This window comes from Vulpes vulpes, chromosome 16, assembly GCF_048418805.1.
Source record: "Vulpes vulpes isolate BD-2025 chromosome 16, VulVul3, whole genome shotgun sequence".
NCBI lineage: Eukaryota > Metazoa > Chordata > Mammalia > Carnivora > Canidae > Vulpes > Vulpes vulpes.
The window spans coordinates 37,313,211-37,331,484 of record NC_132795.1 but is presented as its reverse complement, the minus strand read 5'-3'; the positions used below and the strand labels follow the sequence as shown (position 1 = coordinate 37,331,484).

General features: G+C 33.5%; 1 protein-coding gene across 3 annotated transcripts in view; it reads right to left on the bottom strand.

Moving 5' to 3' along the window:
- The window catches only part of MON2 (MON2 homolog, regulator of endosome-to-Golgi trafficking), a 103,881-nt gene that overhangs the window by 65,309 nt on the left and 20,298 nt on the right, over window positions 1-18,274 (bottom strand). For 2 of the 3 annotated variants that reach the window (XM_026001794.2, XM_026001796.2), the window contains exons 3-8: window positions 14,423-14,550; window positions 13,366-13,497; window positions 12,529-12,658; window positions 10,323-10,420; window positions 9,469-9,594; window positions 6,758-6,952 (exon numbers count right to left, since the gene is read on the bottom strand). In XM_026001794.2, the coding sequence (XP_025857579.1) occupies window positions 6,758-6,952; window positions 9,469-9,594; window positions 10,323-10,420; window positions 12,529-12,658; window positions 13,366-13,497; window positions 14,423-14,550 (809 nt within the window). Of the gene's footprint in view, window positions 1-6,757; window positions 6,953-9,468; window positions 9,595-10,322; window positions 10,421-12,528; window positions 12,659-13,365; window positions 13,498-14,422; window positions 14,551-17,804; window positions 17,886-18,274 lie in introns of all 3 variants that reach the window. The other variant, XM_072743131.1, reaches the window with a different exon arrangement.

The following is an 18,274-nucleotide window of genomic DNA, read 5'->3' as shown; positions in this document are numbered from 1 at the left end:
TATAATATACTAACTATATTATCACCCTTTCTGAATGACTGGGGCATTCCAATTTCCTCTAGTCAGTCTAGATATATTAACAGAACTAAACTTTGAATATTAGTTATCTTTATCCCTGAGCTACTTGATAGAAGCTCATGAATATTGGGGGAGAACAGATTCACTAGTTCAGTGATTTCCCCAACGTGGGGTCAAAGTGAGGTCACAATAATTTTTATAGTAATATAAGATATTACTTGCCATTTTCATTTTATTAACATTTGTACTGACGGTACAAAAGCAATGGTGGGTAAAACAACTTTGGCAAGAATCAAGACACTAACAGCAAACTGCACTAGTGTCTATTCTTCATTGTCACTCAGTTGTTTTTTTTTAAGATTTTATGTATTTATTCATGATACAGAGAGAGAAGCAGAGACACAGGCAGAGGGAGAAGCAGGCTCCATGCAGGGAGCCCAGTGCGGGACTCAATCACAAGACACCAGGATCACGGCCTGAACCGAAGGCAGACGCTCAACTGCTGAGCCACCCAGGCATTTTTTTTTTAAACCACTCAGATATTTTTTTTAAAAAGGTCTATTTCACTAAAAAACCATGATGAATAAAAATAAAACAAAAATAGCAAGAATACAAAATTTAAATTATTGATTTTAAGTCTAACTTATAAGTGCATGTCTTTTTAATTTTCTGTGTGACAAAATGAGAATCCATATGAAGCACTGTTACTATATATCAACGTACAATGGTTGTCTGGAGGAAAAGCACAGTTCAGAATGATTTAGTCACTTTTTCGCCTATGGAACACCATTTTGGCTGAAAGAGCAAAAGATAAAATACAACTATTTAGACTTGTGTATAATGCAGATACTTTGTCAAAAATGAACAAAGAAAGCTTGTCACTTTCAGGGAAACAAATGACAGTATTTGTTGCCAATAATGATTCAAGCTTTCAAACAAAAATCAGTGTTTTAGAAAACTCGTATCTACCATTGTGACATTGACAACTTCTTAATAACAGGAGATTTATCTGAAAAATAGCTGGTGACTAACCTACATAATTCTTGGTAATGTATAAAGTGTTAACATTTGGAATATCTGCATCACTAAAATACATATTACAAAATCATGTATGGAGAAAAGATACAATCAGAGCACAAGATGAATCAATGAATTTTAATGTAACCAGTATGAAAATGTCATTTCTAAGTTTTCAGATTCTATGCCTTTAAGCTATCACTAGTCCATTCTGGTGTAGTATCAAAGAAGAGGATCTATTGTTAAGATAATATTAATATCTATGAAGACAATTCTGCCTTTTTCAACTACATAACTTTGAGAAGCCAGATTTTCTTCATATGCTTCAACCAAAACAAAGTAGCACAACAGAATGAAAACAAAAGATATGAAACTCCAACTATCTTCTACTAAGCCAGCCATTAAAGACATTTGCAAAAGTTACAAAATCTTTGGGGTGCCTGAGTTGCTCAGTCAGTTAAGCATCTGACTCTTGGTTTGGGCTTAGGTCATGATCTCAGGGTTGTGAGACTGAGCCCCATGTCAGGCTCCGCATCTGGGCTCAACACAGAGCCTGCTTGAAATTCTCTCTCTCTCTCTGCCCCTCCTCCAACTTGCACACTCTCTCTCAAATAAATACATCTTTTTAAAAAAAAAACAAATTAAAAATAAAAGAAGATATTACTTAAAATATATATATAAAATCTTTGTTTTCCCATTGGAAAAATACTAAGTTTTTATGTTAACAAGAATGGGTTTAATATGCCCTCAGACTTAATCTTTAACAAAATAAATGACAGAAATTATCCACATAAACAAAAGCTCCACAACATTTTATTATAAGTATAATGGGATCCAAAGACTACAAAGTATAAGAATTATTACTCTAGTATGTCTCCTAGGAGATGTATCATTTCCATGTTTAAATAAAGAAAACACAAAGAAAGGAGAGACAAGCATTCCATAACAATTACATATCTTATTCCACAAGTACCGCACCTTTAACTTTTGCCTTTGGAGAAACTGTAGAATGTCTGAACTTTCCCATACTGATAAGTTCCAATATCACAAAGTGTAACACTGAGGAACTAATATCTTTTCCTTTTTTAAAGATTTTATTTACTTATTTGAGAGAGAGTATGAGCAAAAGAGAGAGCATGAGTAGGGGCAGAGAGGAAGCAGACTCCCCAGCTGAGCAGGGAGCCTGCCGCAAGGCTCCATCCCAGGACCCTGGGATCATGACCTGGGCCAAAGGCAGACACTTAACTGACTGAGCCACTCAGGAGCCCCTGAGTTACTAACATCTTATATACAAATGAAGAATTCATCTTTATAAACACAGTCCTAGAGCTGCCTTATCAGGAAGGGAAATTTTACCAGTTGGTTATCAGCCCCTATGAGTGAAATACACAGAAGTAGGCATTTTTCTACTTTGAGGTAATAACAATCAATCTTTCTTGTAGCTGGCAATGCTGTTATTTATGTTCCCCTTTTATCCCCTCAAGTCAAAGAAACTAAAGTCTAAATATGGAGAATGGTATAGGAACAGTAGTAAGAAAGCAGAGAAGTAAGTCAAACGCACTGGAATTAAGAGCATGGGGTTCAGGGTCTATAAAAGAATTCATTAACATCTCAGCTCTATGGCTTAGAAAGTATGATCTCAGGCAAATTACATAAATATCCTGAGTCTCATTTTTTCAGCTGTATTAAAGTCTAAATGAATTAATATATGTAAAGCACCTTGTGCAGTGTCCAAAATATATGTACTCAAAAACAGCAATTTCATCAAAAACTGAAATTACTGAATAGGGTATCCCTATCTCTGAAAAAGTCACCAGATGAACTGCTACATAACAGAACGAGTGGAGAGAAGCCAAGTTCTTAGTCTGTTGGGATACCATAGCAGAAGATCACAGACTGGGTGGCTTAAGTAACAAATTTATTTGGCACAGTTCTGGAGGCTTTAAGTCTGAGATCAGGGTGCCAGCATCATCAGGTTTGCGTGACAGCACTCTTCCTAGCTTGCAGACAGCTGCCTTATTACCATGTTCTCACGTGATAGAAATAGAGCAAACAAGCTCTTTTTGTATAAGGTCACTAAACCCCATCATGATGGCCCTACCTGCATGATCTCATCTAAACCTAAGTATCTAAAAAAAAAAATAATAAATAAACCTAAGTATCTCCCAAAGATTCCATCTCCAAATGCTATGATGTTCATTTTGAGGGGCACAACTCAGCACCAAGTTTTATAAAAATAAAAAAAAAGCTGGTAACTCTTGGTTTGGAAACAGAAAATATATATTCTATATTTGTTATGAAAATGTATATTCATATTTGTTATGTTATATTCTATATTGTTATGATTTGTTATATGTGTTAAGATATAAGCACGCTGCATTACTGTGAGAAGACTTGGTGCTCTATGACTGACCAGTGGCTATGAAAAAGAAAAGGAGGAATGTCTTTTCTTCCTATATATACCCTTATCTTAATTTAATGTAGCTAAACCTGCATTTTAGAGAGAAGCCCTCCTAAGACAACTCTGATAATACTTAGGAAAATAAGTAGGAGAGTGATATATATTTGGCCTTGTCACAGGTAATGAACTCTACCAGCTTTTGTTTATCTGGCAAGGTCTTAATTTCCCCTTCACTGGCAGGTTTTTTCCCTTCCAGTACTTTGAATATAGTATCCCATTTCCTTCTGGGAACCTGTAAAGTTTGAAACCTATAAGGTTTCTGCTGAGAAATCTACTGACAGTCTTAGGAGTGATCCTTTGCATATGACAAGTTGCTTTCCTTTTGCTGCTTGAAAGATTCTCTGTAAATTTTAACAGATTAATTATAATGTGTCTTGGTATAGCTCCCTTGGTATAGATTAATCTTAGTTATAATTCTCTGAGTTCATGAATTTATATGTCCCTTTCCTTTTCAAAGTTGGGAAATTTGGGGCCTTTACTTCAAATAGGCTGTCTCTTTCTTTCCTCATCTGAGACCTCCATAACGTATTCTGAAGTAATAAATATGTATATTGGTCTCTGTTCCTAGTTTCTGACACTAAAATCCCCATAATTTCCTGAGTAACAGAAGCATCTAACACAGAGCTCCTAAGTCTCTTGGAATTTCCTATGTGAATAGTATCTTCAATTCTAATGAGGCAACTCTTGATGGAATGCAGAGTAGGGGCTGGATACCAGGAAAAACAATCATAATTAGAAACTTGAGATTTACAGCCCCATCCCTCATTCTCTGGAGAGGGGAGAGTGGTAGAAACTGAATTAAAACAAAAAAAACACACTGTAAAAATCCTAAAAGTACAGTTTAGGGAGCTTCTAGGTTGGTGAACACATCTACATGCCAAGAGAGCTGCACACCCCAACTTCAGGGAGACAGAAGCTCCTGCTCTTGGGACTTTTCCAAACCTTGCTCTATGAATCTCTTCATCTGCTGTTCAGTAGTATCTTTTAAAATATTCTTTGTAATAAATAGGCAATAGTAAGTAAACTGTTTTCCTAGGTTCTGTGAACTACTTTATCAAATTATCAAACCCAAAGAGGAGGTTGTGGGAGCTTCCCATATATAACCAAGTTAGAATTTGTGAGCAACCAGGCAACCTACTACTTACAATTGGCATCTGCAACAGAGAAGAGTCTTTTGTGGGACTGAGTCTTTAACTGTATGATCTGTGCTAACTCTAGTTAGTGTTAGAAATGAATTGAAATGTAGGATATCGGGATCCCTGGGTGGCGCAGCGGTTTGGCGCCTGCCTTTGGCCCAGGGCGCGATCCTGGAGACCCGGGATCGAGTCCCACGTCGGGCTCCAGGTGCATGGAGCCTGCTTCTCCCTCTGCCTATGTCTTTGCCTCTCTCTCTCTCTGTGTGTGTGTGTGTGTGTGTGTGTGACTATCATAAATAAATTAAAAAAAAAAAAAAAAAAGAAATGTAGGATATCTGGCTGTCAGAGAACTGGTTGATAGGAGTAAAAATCCTGATGTCTGAGGTGTTATGAGTGTGAGAATGGAACCCAGTGTGTTTTTCCACGCGTGTATCTTGGTCTACTGGGTGGTATACGATCAGTCCCTTAGAGGCTCTTCATTTTTTTTTTTTTTTTTTTTTTGGTTGTTGTTCTTCTGACCTGGTAATTGCAAATGACTTGTCTTCAAGTCTGTTGATTCTTTCTTCTAGTCTACTAATCCAATTTACTGTTGACCCCCTCTAGTGACTTTTTCAATTCAGTTACTGTATTCTTATACTTTATGTTTTTGTTTTAGTCTTCTTTACAGTTTCTATCTCTTTATTGATATTCTCATTTTGTTCATACACCACTTTCTTGATTTCATTTAGTTGTCTGTATTCTCTCCTAGCTCACTCAGCATCTTTATGATTATGTTGAATTTTTTTCAGGTAACTCACTGACCTCCATTTCTTTATGGTTAGTTTCTGGAGATTAATTTTGTTCCTCGAAGTGGACCATGTTTCTCTGCTTCTTAGTATATGCCTTGTTATTTTATATTGTTGTTGAAATTTGGGCATTTGAAAAAAGCCAACTCTTTTAGTCTTTATGGACTGGCTTTATATGCGGAAAGATCTTCACCAATAAGCTTGGGATCCTCTCAAACCTCTTCTGTCAATGTGTCTCCTCTGAGCTTATGTGTGTAATTTCCTAGCTAAAGACATTTGTTTTTATTTAGAATGGAGCTCCCCCTGGTGTATGTCCACATTACGATGCTCTCTGGGCAGCAGCAAGCAGCAGGCCTTGCCTTTGTTCTCAGTAGGCCCAAGTACGCTGCTGCCTTTCTTGTCAGTGAGACAGAAATGGGTTGGGCATACCTCCAAAAAGTCAGAATGGTGGTTACACTATTTCATCTTTTTTCCCATCTGAAGGAGAAGCTGCAGGTCAAGAGTTTTCTCCTGATCACACACCCTATGCTGTGTTAGGAGTGGGATGAGGTATGCAGGTAAGTGCAATGAGGTTTCCTATCCACTCTAATAAACCTCTCTGCTTCACCTTACATATAACCTCTTAACTATATCTGAAGTTCTCACAGAAGTAATCTATGTACTGTTAACTTGGTGTCTCCTTGGAGGACAGAGGGGCTGGAGCTCCAAACTCAAACATTTTGCTGATGTCACTCGGATTTACATTTTTTAAAAAGTTTCTTTGTGGATTGAAACAGACTATAAATAATTTAGAAAGTGTAATAGCTGACAGATAAAGGCTCCCTATCTTTGGAGAAATTAAACTACTTTTCATTTATTTTCAGCAAGTACCAGGAGACCTTGGCATACATAAATGTATGCAAAATAAATACAGTACTGGACTAGAAGTCAGAACAGTTGATTTTTAATCCTAGAGTTCACCAAATTTTTAACTTCTTTGCTTTAATCTGTTAATATACATGAAATAGTATAAGTGAAAGCAGTGTAAATTACAAATACTGTAATTTTAATTATCCTTCAAATGACATATAGATAATTAGCTAAAAAGCTAAATTCCCAAGCCACAAATTCTATGCTGCCTGCAGAGAACAGGCCATGACTCTCCTTAAAAATACTATATAAAACATAAGCAGAATCTAAGAAAGTACAGAATAAACCCATAGGGTAAGCAGAAAAATACCTATAAATACTTAAAAAGAAATTCTGCTAAAGTGAAAAAAAACTGAATGCAAAAAAAAAACTGAATAAATAACCATTTAAAAAGAGCACTACATGGAATTACACATACAATTAGCACTTACCAAAAGGCTGTAAAATTGCTTAATCAGAACAGATACTACTCTCAGCAAACGCATGCAGATGGGAAAATACGGTTTTTCAACTGGTGCCGGAGAAGATGAAGAGCTGGAACCTTGTCTGAACTTTATATTTGGAGAAAAGAGTTTTATCACAAGAGGACATACCCTTTCTTTGAGGAGGAAACTAAACTCTTGGTGCTATTTGCAAAGATAAAAAAAAAAAATTAACTTAGTTTGTACTTAATACTTTTAAAACACAGTCTTACTAGCAAACAAAACTTAATAATCAGTATGAATAATTTAGCTTTATTATATGTTTAATTTACTATTCTACAGTTTACACACAATTATGAAATTAGTGTTGCTATTCAGAATATAAGATCAAAATGATCGTCAATATTTCAAAAAGTTTTAAAAAGAATCCAATTTAAAAAGGAACATTTAATCATTTACAATTAAGTGGTTCATCATTTGTCATTTTAATTTTGGTAGAACACTAGCAATTAAAAACAAAGAAAAGAAGAAAGAAGACACATTACACAAATTCAAACACCTAAAGCATTTAAAATAGGCAGCTGAGAGAACACCAGATAAATGTTATATTATTCATTAATTTTATTTTGCCAAGATAACAATTCCATTCAGGCATGGAGGATTTAACAATTAACTTAATATTTCATTCTACTTAGATCGCTTAAACAGAATGCAATATGTTGCTTTTTAAAAAAACCCAATGACAAGCATTTTTTTTTAAGTTTTTATTTCTTCAATCCCTACAACCACCATGTGGCTCAAACTCATGACCCTAAGGATCGAGTCGCATGCCCCTTGGCTAAGCCAGTCAGGCACCCTAATTATTTTAAAGTCCGGGAAAGCTTGCAAGGGATTCTTAAATTTTACTTGATTAGTCATGGCATATTATACAGAAAACCTTCCTTAAACTGTTAACTCCCTGCCTATATTAGCCAAAAGTAGTCCCATTTTACTGATAGCATAAGGTCTAGAGTATATATATATATTTTTAAGATTCTATTTATTTATTCATGAGAGATATACAAAGAGAGAGGCAGAGACACAGGCAGAGGGAGAAGCAGGCTCCATGCAGGGAGCCAGATGCGGAACTTGATCTCAGGACCCGGGGACCACGCCGTAAGCCAAAGGCAGACGCTCAACTGCTGAGTCACCCAGGTGTCCCAGGTCTAGAGTATATTTAATGTCTAACCTCAAATATACATTCTTTTGTTGTTTTAATCATCCAAATATCATTGAGGCTGAGAACAAGACAAAATTATAAAAATCATCCAATCTAATCTTTAATCTTACAAAAAAGGAAAAAAAAAAAACAACAAGGCACAGAGCCATTTATTTGCTCTGAATTTATTCACTCAGAATTAAGATTTTTTAAAGGTCTCCTTATTAAAAATGAGATGGACCAGAGAACAAAAATGAGAAAATATCAGTAAGCGTAAAGATAAAAATACAAGTCTTGGGCAGCCCCGGTGGCCCAGCGGTTTAGTGCCACCTTTGGCCCAGGGCGTGATCCTGGAGACCCAGGATTGAGTCCCATGTTGGGCTCCCTGTGTGGAGCCTGCTTCTCCCTCTGCCTGTGTCACTGCCTCCCCTTCTCTCTCTCTCTGTGTCTGTCATGAATAATAAAAATTAATAAAAAATAAATAAAAATAAAAGTCTTGTCTAATCTCACTTCCTATAGATAAGTTATTTGATCATTGCTAACTTCTGAATGTATATCTTTCCAGACTCTAATTCTTTGCCCTCTAAATGGGATCTTAAAAGTTAGGTGGTATGAAATTCTACTCTCATATCTACAGTTGGTTTCTCTGACCACCAAATATACATTTTCATACTTCACTAAATAAATTTATATATTGGTTAACTGATAAATATTACAGACAACCTTAAAAGTTTTATCTATCCACTTTTTCCCCTCACCACTCAACTGAATACAACTGGGCTTCCTTTATAACCACAAGGAATCATCCCAACTCTACTCAAACTATTCTCATCACAGTCATCATGAACTTTATGCCCCCAAATTATCAACCATATAATAAAAGTTTCAGTTCCAATTCCTGGGCTAAAGAATCTTCTACTATTGCGGCATGTGATTCACACATTTTGTAGGTCAGAGTGAAAGATAAAACAGATGACTTAAGGAAGCATTATGGTAGGGAAAAGAGCTAGGCTAGTAGTAAAAAGATCTAAATTTTCAGTTTAAGATGTGCTAATAACTAAGGAACCCTATGTACATCATTGAATCAATTTTAGACTTTAGCCTCTTGCAAATTAAATTAGAAGTTTGGAGTCTTTCTTACTTTACTCCCTATTTACTCCCAATACTGTGTTGAAGTATTTTGTATTTTAAGTTAAATTTATCAACCACTGACTACTTCTTTTTTCCATCTGAATTATCCAAAAGCACATAATTTTTGTATTTCAATTTTCAAATATTATAAAAAATAGCTCATTACCAAATTCCCTAATATACACAGGATGGGAAATGCCTCACTAGGCGGTCCCTAGGGATTCCTTCTAATGTTAAAATTTCAAAATGGTAGGGCACTGCAATAACATAGTCTGAAGCTGTAACTCTTTCAATCCTCTAATGTGGGAAAAAGAATATATGTTACTTTCTTAAAAACCATCTATGAAAAAATTATGATTATTTTTATTACAAGATACTACAAATGGCTTACTTGTAAAAAGACCTGTGGAAAATCATTCAGGACTGACTCAAGTAATTCAAGGCCAAATGTTCGAGTCATTTCTGTCATCCCTACTAGCCAGTAAGGGGCATCAGCGTTAACCAACTGACAAAGGTCCTGGGAAAATAAGTCAAACAATAAATTAAAAAATAAATAAAACATTCACGTAGTGGAATGAAATGTGCTTTCCAAAATTCATAAAATTTTTAAAAATTATCTCTTCTTATATAGTAGTTATTTTTACCCCTTAGAAACTAAGCACTGGTAATTCAATTCTGACAAACTATATACTTGATTATATAAGTAAACTTTCATAGAACTATATAACTATTGATAATACATAAGGTGTACAGATAAATGGTTAAGTCTTTTAATGAAAAAAACACTTAACCCTTTAATAAAAAATAAAAACCTCAGGGCAGATAAATCTTATTTTAATTAAAAGATTTATTTATTCATGACAAGTAACATAAAAATCAGGTATCTGTATATCAAATTATATTAAATAGACCAAAGGCTTATTAGTTAAATTTTTATGTTAAAGGAATTATTTTATATTACTAGTCATCCCTAATATGCCTATTTTTCTAGTTCTGGGGCTAATTCATTTTACTTAAAATGAAATGTAACATTTTATCATGTTGCTTAGCTATTAACTATAGATGCTGCTCTTTAATGTTTTATGACATTTTTATAACATTTTTAAAATACTACTTTTGACCCTTTAAAATCTGACAATTTAAAAAACTGACACTTTAAAAATTAAATCAGACAAAAATTCCAAAATCAAAAATTCACACAAAAGTATATTCTATAATAAAAATTATTTTTATCAACTGAAATACCTGGAAAAGCATGTATGCATCTTTAGCACAAGGTTTGAGGGTGCTGACAGATCTTCTGTTACTATTTCCTTGGACCAGTACTGGTTGTTCTATAATATCTGCAATCAAAATAGGATGTGTTTTAGGGGTTTATAATGACCTTTAATAAATCCTATATGCTATTTAAAATAAATGTTTATGAAATCATAAACTTTAAATATAGGCTCAGAACTATGCCTCCAAAATGGAGGGGAAAATCAGGAATTTATTTTTATATAAAATGCCATAAAAACTACTCTTGACTATCTTATGTCATTTTAGTAAGCTTGTTACTTTTATCCAACACATTTGATTTTCCCAGGTTCCCATTCCCTAATCCCTTTATTTTATGGATTTGAAATTCACATGATTGATGAATGTGCCTTTAAATATCAAACAAACATAAAAGTTTACCACATGGTTAATTCCATTATCATCTCAGCATATACCAGAGAATTAACTGCTTAATCTGCCACAATTACTATGTCAGATATAGATACTGACTGGCTAAGTGACAGCTAGAAAGGTGCTTCCCTACTCAGCATTTCTTTGAATACTAGTAAGATATCCTTTCCTGTAAATTGTGACAGCCTGTTTTGAATAAATGTTGACTTAATGACTACTTAAAAAACAAATAAAGCTCTAAGTATTTCCACCTTATTAGAAAGTATTAAATGAGATACTGGTCTTTAGAGACACACAGCTAAAACTACCAACCCAGGAATCATAGTGATGTTATGAATTTATAACACATCCAAACTGGAGAACTGCCCTGTTTTATCCTATAACTTTAATTCTGTAATATTTCAAACTCTAGACTTCAACTGGCATTAACCCTGGGGAAAAAAAGAAGAAAAACCAATACATCAAATATGTGGAAATATTCTAATAAACCAACAGATTAAGAATGTCTGAAACTGAATGTGAAAAATCTGACCAAAAAAAAAAAAAAAGAAAAGAAAAAGAAAAAAAAAAAGAAAAATCTGACCAATGGTTAACTTTAGGAAAACTGAAGGAATTATTAGAATAGGCAGCATTACCACTACTTACTAGTATTCCCATTTTTTTTAAGAATTTTTATTTTATTTTAAGTTATTTATGATAGTCACAGAGAGAGAGAGAGGCAGAGACACAGGCTGAGGGAGGAGAAGCAGGCTCCATGCACCAGGAGCCCGACGTGGGATTCGATCCCGGGTCTCCAGGATCGCGCCCTGGGCCAAAGGAAGGTGCCAAACTGCTGCGCCACCCAGGGATCCCTAGTATTCCCATTTTTTAAAGTAATACCAAAAGAACCTCAAATGAAATCAGAGCATAAAATTAAGAGTTGGGGGTGGGGGAAGCCATGTAAAAGGAAAAGGTAGTTTAACTTTTGTTTCTTGAATGCATAAAGCAGACAGGTTGCTTAGAAGGTAACACTTTATGATCATTTCAACTAATTATGGGGGTTAATTTACTTTTCATTCAATAACAAGTGAAAAATACAATTTCTATAGCTAAAAGTTATCAAACTATTAAAACTATAACAGTATCTCTAGCTCTGACCTGTTTCTAAGTTTTTAGAAAAAATTTTTTTAAATCACAAAGAAAAAGATGTTTAAAATTACAATAAAGATATTTGATGAAAATATGAAATGATTAATCTTTACATACATAAATATCTTTCATTAACACATCTTAATAGGTACAGACAAAAATTCACATGAGGGGAAACCCACTCTTGGAAATTTACCTTAAAGAAGTAATTCAAATGGAAAAATATATGTAGGAGGACACTCATAAGAGTACTAAAATACTGAAGACAATGTAAGTGTCCATCAAGAAACTAGTTCATTAAACTGCCGAATAGTCACAAAACATAGTGCATCCATTAAAATTTAAATTACAAAAATAAAAGAATAACATGAAAAATTCATATAATGTTTAGCTAAAAATACATATAATGTAGTATTTGGATAAAATGTGAAATCATGCATAATTAGAAATAAACAGAAAATAAAGAGTCTATTCTTGGGGTGTAACACTACCAGGGATTTAGTTTTTGAACTGCCATTGTCAATATAATAGTATTGTTAAAATAAATATATTTTTTCAAGTATTCTAGTTTTTCGGTAGCCTAAGTTCACAGGGCAAAGACTAAAAATCAAAAGAGAAAAATCATGGATAGAAGAAACCACTTTTATCACTCTACCTCTGTGTCGTTCATCTTCAGCAACCATCCTCTCAAAAACAACAGTAACAACTTGTCGCACAGTAGCAGCAGCTGTATTATTTGTAATATTATCTTTCGTGAAGTGTAGTCGAAAACAAAGAACAATTGCCTAAAGGAACAATTTTCATTTGGTGATAAAAGATTGAAGAACAGAATAACTATTTATTTTCTTTGATGTAACCCAAAACTAACTAATTTATGTTTGGCTATTCCAATCGTAGATCCTAAAAATTCCACCATCTTATATAATAAAACTAGTAAAATCCTTGGATTTTGAAGTAATTCAAACTCTCTGTAAATATACAACCACATAAAATTAGGTAAGATAATGTGAAATATGCCTTTCACAACTTGGTTCTTTTAGCATGTATATAAAAATGTGTTATGCTTTATTCTCCCAGAATGACTTGTTTTGCAAAAACCAAGGACTTAAAGGTTGTTATATCACTTAGTCATCTGGAGAAATATAAATATGCTAAGCATGTAAATGAATAAAGTACCCAAAGCAACTGAGAATAACGATACCTCCAAACCTATTTTTTTCTATTTCTGTGGGCTACTTTTCTCTTTTCATTTCCTATTTGTGACTAAGCCTATTAGCTATTCCCAATGGGCTCTGCTCAATTACCTAAACCTCATTTCCACTCTAATCTGGGAACAATAAGGCACCAGTGGTTTTTAACGTGCAATGTCCATTATCGTGACAGCCACAGGGAAGTTGCTTTTGGTACAAACAGTACAAGGCTTTCCTCTTTCAGCAAGCTCATTCTAATAGCGTCTCAAAGCACTTATGAACTTTGACAACGGGTGTCCTACCTTAGAGAGTGACTCATCATGAACTACCGTATTGGTTGTTAAAAGAACAAGAACTGTTTGAAGTAGCTTAAGTTCTTCAAGACTGTTTTCCATTAGCTGCCAAAGCATATTAATTATATTTCCAGCTGCAGTCTGTAAAATAATTATTTGAATTACTGTCAGCAAATAAAATATAAGGTGTTTAGATCCCTAAATAAGATGTACAAATATTACCTTACCTGGAGAGAATTTCTCGATCATACTAACAAAACCCATGTTTCTAGATCTATACAGATCAAAACACATCTCTCAACTAATTTGAGATTTACAGCTAATTAATTTTCTTCTCAAAAAAAAATTTCTTTAAAACACACCATTTGAATATTTGCAAATAACTGCATCCAATACTAAGATACCTAGTCAGAAGTCGAAGCTCATTTCTACAATGTGGATATATTTCGTTCAGACATTTATAGACATATGCAAATTAATTGAGACTTCTCTGTTTCATATATTATTCCATTTACAATGTTACACAAAAAACAAAATGTGATTCAAATTAACACATTTATAAAGTCAATTAAATCTGATATTGTTTAGAATGTTATATTAAAAGCAAATGAATTTATCATTTCTATTAAAGAACCTTATGGAGTACAAAGTTATGGTAACACCACTACATTTGAAAGCAGGATGCAGATTCATAGTGATTAAGTGTTTTTCCTTGTTTTATCATAATAATATTGGTTAGATACAAACAACTCAAATTAAGGAACAAATTATCACTTCAGGTAATCTAGGAAAATCATTTTTTCTTCCTTTTAAAAAAATTATAAATTATGTTCTCTTCAATGACACTGATCTGTACTACTGAATGGTGACTTCTTAATCATGACATGACAAAATGCACTTTTTCTTTATTCATTCATTATTCAGGAGTGTTTAATAGTGAGAAAATCTGGTGATTCAAGCACATAAACTGCTTTACATTAAATTATCAAGTATGCTTCATTCGTCCCTGATGAAAACTCTTGATTTGATTCTCAGGTGCACAATTGAGAAAAAATCTTCACATTACCTCAGACACGACTTCATGTGACATGAGTCTCTGAATGGCGGCCAAACATAGCTGAGTAATCTTTGGTTCCTTCGTTCCACAACCCATTAGAAATGGCTGAACAACCTCTGAGCTGTTCTCTTTCAAGGCTTTATTTAGAACACATATAAAATGAATTATTAAATCTAATTCATAAGTAGGAATACATTTTTGTATTTACAACTAGGATTAACAATCTTAATAAAAACCACTTTATGTGAATACTAAAATGGACATCAAGTAGTAAGAGTTAAAATACTTTAGATGGATACTACAGACTCAATATCTAAACTACCCCCTTTGCTACAGCTTTCCCATGCTTTTTTCCTAGCCCTGACTCAGTTTTCCTCCATCTTTTGCTGTAAACTCTTTAGGGACAACTGCTCAGAAGTTCTCCTGCCTCAAAGAAGCACTCTATTTCTTCAACAGTGCAGAAGGGAAAATATGAAAAAGAATTCTTCTAGAGCAGAAAAGTAATTAAAAATAGTATATACATCATCCCCATCACCCTTCTGAATGTTCGGAAGCTCCCTAGAAAATTTCATGACATGTCTTGAATTTATATAGTCCTAATTTCTTCAAGAAATAAACTCATTAAAAACAATAACATTACTCCTCTTATTACTAAAGCATTACTTTAAATTAATTGGAGGAACATGCTGCAATTCCAAATCTTAATTTAAACTCCTTCCACCAAGCCAATTCTTTTAGAAGTTTTAAGTAGCAACAAAAATGTAAAAAGTTGGAAAATGCACTAACTGTAGAATACCTGATTAAATTTACGAAATGAAATTAAATCACTAAGTATACACTTACTTAATGGCTATACAAAGATGAATAAGACAGGTTTGTCATCCTCAGAGAATTTAAATAGATAATATGGAATTCCAAGGAAAGAGAACATTAAATTTATGTGTTTGGTATATGGTTTTCAAAGGTACTACATCCATCAATTATTCTTTAAGACTTGTAATTAAGACATACAAATTTTAGTTTTAACATATTTTTCAAAAGAAATTGCTAGAAAGTCATCCATAATCACCATTAGAAATGTAAAGCCAGTGTTAACATTAATTTCATCTTTTAAATTCCCAACTTTCTTTTCCAAAAGCTCCCTTTATAGTGTGCTAAATAAAGCCCACAATTTCCTACAGCATACTCTGCAAAGTCCCTCAGTATGCCGGGATAAATTACTGATTTAACATAGCTAAGAGATGGCAAATATGACTGGCAAAGAACAGTGTTTCCAAAAGGGCTCCCTGCCTTACTTATTTCTTTGTTTTCTTAAACATAAAAGTTTTGATTCAAACCCAGAGTCACATTTTCCATAACCATGTCTCAAAACATTTATATGAATGATTAACAAAGGACAGTAAAGCTCAAAAAAATACTATTCTGAAGCAGTAAATATCCTACCATATTCATTCCTATCAGAATCCATGAAGTATGGCGCTAGCCCTAACTCTACTGAACGTGCCTTGTCATTAAATGCTGTTCAGGTAAACAAAAGTTTCCAACAGTAACAAGTTGCATTTATCATTTTTATGATGTTTACAGGTTTCTCATTTGAGTATCACAATAATCACAGAGTTTATATTATACAGCATGATTTGGCTCAAGTACACAGTAAGCGGTAAAGCCAGATTTTTAAAATAGGTCTTCTAACCCCTGGTTCGCTATTCTTCCCACAACATTATACTGCCACTCTTTAAGGTAAACAGCACTTAATGCAAATCTAAGTTAAAACTGTTAAAAGTATCTAAGAGGAACCAATGATCTGCACTGCTGTCTGCCTAAAGTCTTCAGAAAAATGAAAGAGACTGTTCTCAAAAGAGGAAAAAAATGTATTTTGACACACTCAAGTATCACACAGAAAAATCAGTGCCATACAATGCTTTCTAATCATTTAGAATTGTTCTTCACAATTTCATCCAAAAAGGCCATTGTCATCTCCTGTTTCTTTGATAACAGCCATTCTGACAGGTGTAAAGCGACATCTCATTGTGGCTTTGAGGTGCATTTTCCTGATGATTAATGATGCTGAGTATCTTTTCATATACCTGTTGGCCATCTGTATGTCTCCTTTGGAAAAATGTCTACATAGATTTTCTGCCTATTTTATAATCAGATTGTTTAGGATGCCTCATTTTTTGAAAGAATACTTCATTACTGTCTCTGAGCTCATCTTCTAAGCCAATGTTACCCATTCCACACATACTGATGCTGGTGCTTTTTTGACCTTACCATAAAATGTCAACAGAAAATTTCTGTACAACAACTAGGGTGACATTTTAAATACCAATCAAACTTACGGGATAACAACAATGCATATAACTCAAATGATGTAATAATAAGAAGAAGAACCATAAACAAGTTCACTTATGCACCAAAAAAAGACACCTACATGTTACCTAGCCCACAATGATTCTAAGATGCCATCAATTGTAAGATGCATACCAATTTAAGGAATACTGAAATGTGAGAAATCTGTGCAGCTTAGAATGAATAAAATAAGGTGAATTTCAGTGCAATGTATACAGGTCAATCACAGTTACCCAAATGTCTCAAGTTAGGATAAATCAAAATAGTTTTAAAAATAATTTTTAGGGACACATGGGTGCCCTAGTCAAGCTTCCAACTCTTTATAAATTTTATTTTACTGTAACTCAAAGGACTCAAACTTCTATCTCTTGCCTCCTTCGCATTTTCTTTTGCTCCCAGTTTATATAAGAATATAATAATCAAAAAAGAAAGTTTCTATGTTATCCAGAATAATCAATAACAAAAAAGATACAATCTATTGATCTGTCATTTGAAGCACAGTGTGAAAACGAAAACATCTACCATATCTAGATCACGATGCAGTCAAATATAATATAATTTTTTAAAAGTTGGTTTTTTTCTTCTTTTAAAAGTGACAGTAGTCTTAAACAGAAATTAATCTTGCTCTCCTAATTGAAGAGATAGGTGCTCTCTCTTTACACACAATAGGTGCTCTCTCTTTACACATCTTTTAATGATGTGCTACTTAAACGTAGCTTTATATAAAAACCCTCCTACGGACTTAGACTTTAGAAATCACACTGAGGAGAAAGCTGTGTAGCAATAAAGACTCTTGAGCTAACCATTTTTAGAAATCATTCCAGGAAAAAAGAGGAAAAGGTCAACTCTTTTTAATCAAAACTCTCTATTTCAATTTCCTTTAAAATATAAAGGGGGTCAGAAAAAAAAGTTTACTTTTCTCCTTTTTTACCTAAGTTCTTTAATAAACATTACTCCTTTAATAGAATAACACTATGTTTGATAAATATATTTTATTTCCAAATTTTATAACTGTGAGATCAAATGATACACTTTCACACACCTGTAAGAGGTCCAGCAGGTCCCCATATCCTAGGGGTTTCCTTGCTCTGAGCAGTTTCACTGCATAATTGTAGTTTTTATCCTGGAAAGAAAGAATTAAACTAGGATACCCCACTATGAATCATATTAATGGGGATTAATAAAAGTTTCATTATGATAAATTTTAATGGTCATTAAATAACAAATTGTAATTCTTGTGAAAGAAATAAGATGTGATGTAGACATGATTACTATCCTCAAAACCCCTTAAAATTTAATTATGGAAAAGACTGATATTTCTAACAACAGTAAAAAAATATTTTTTAATGGTTCAAAGGTCTGAAAATACCTTAAATGACTCAAGAATAGGAGGAAAAATAAAATATGGTTTCATATTAAAAGCACATTATATGAAAAGGAAGGATTCTTCAACAAATGACACAAATACAGTTAGTAATTTTGCAAAAGAAAAAAATCTAGGTCCTCATGTCA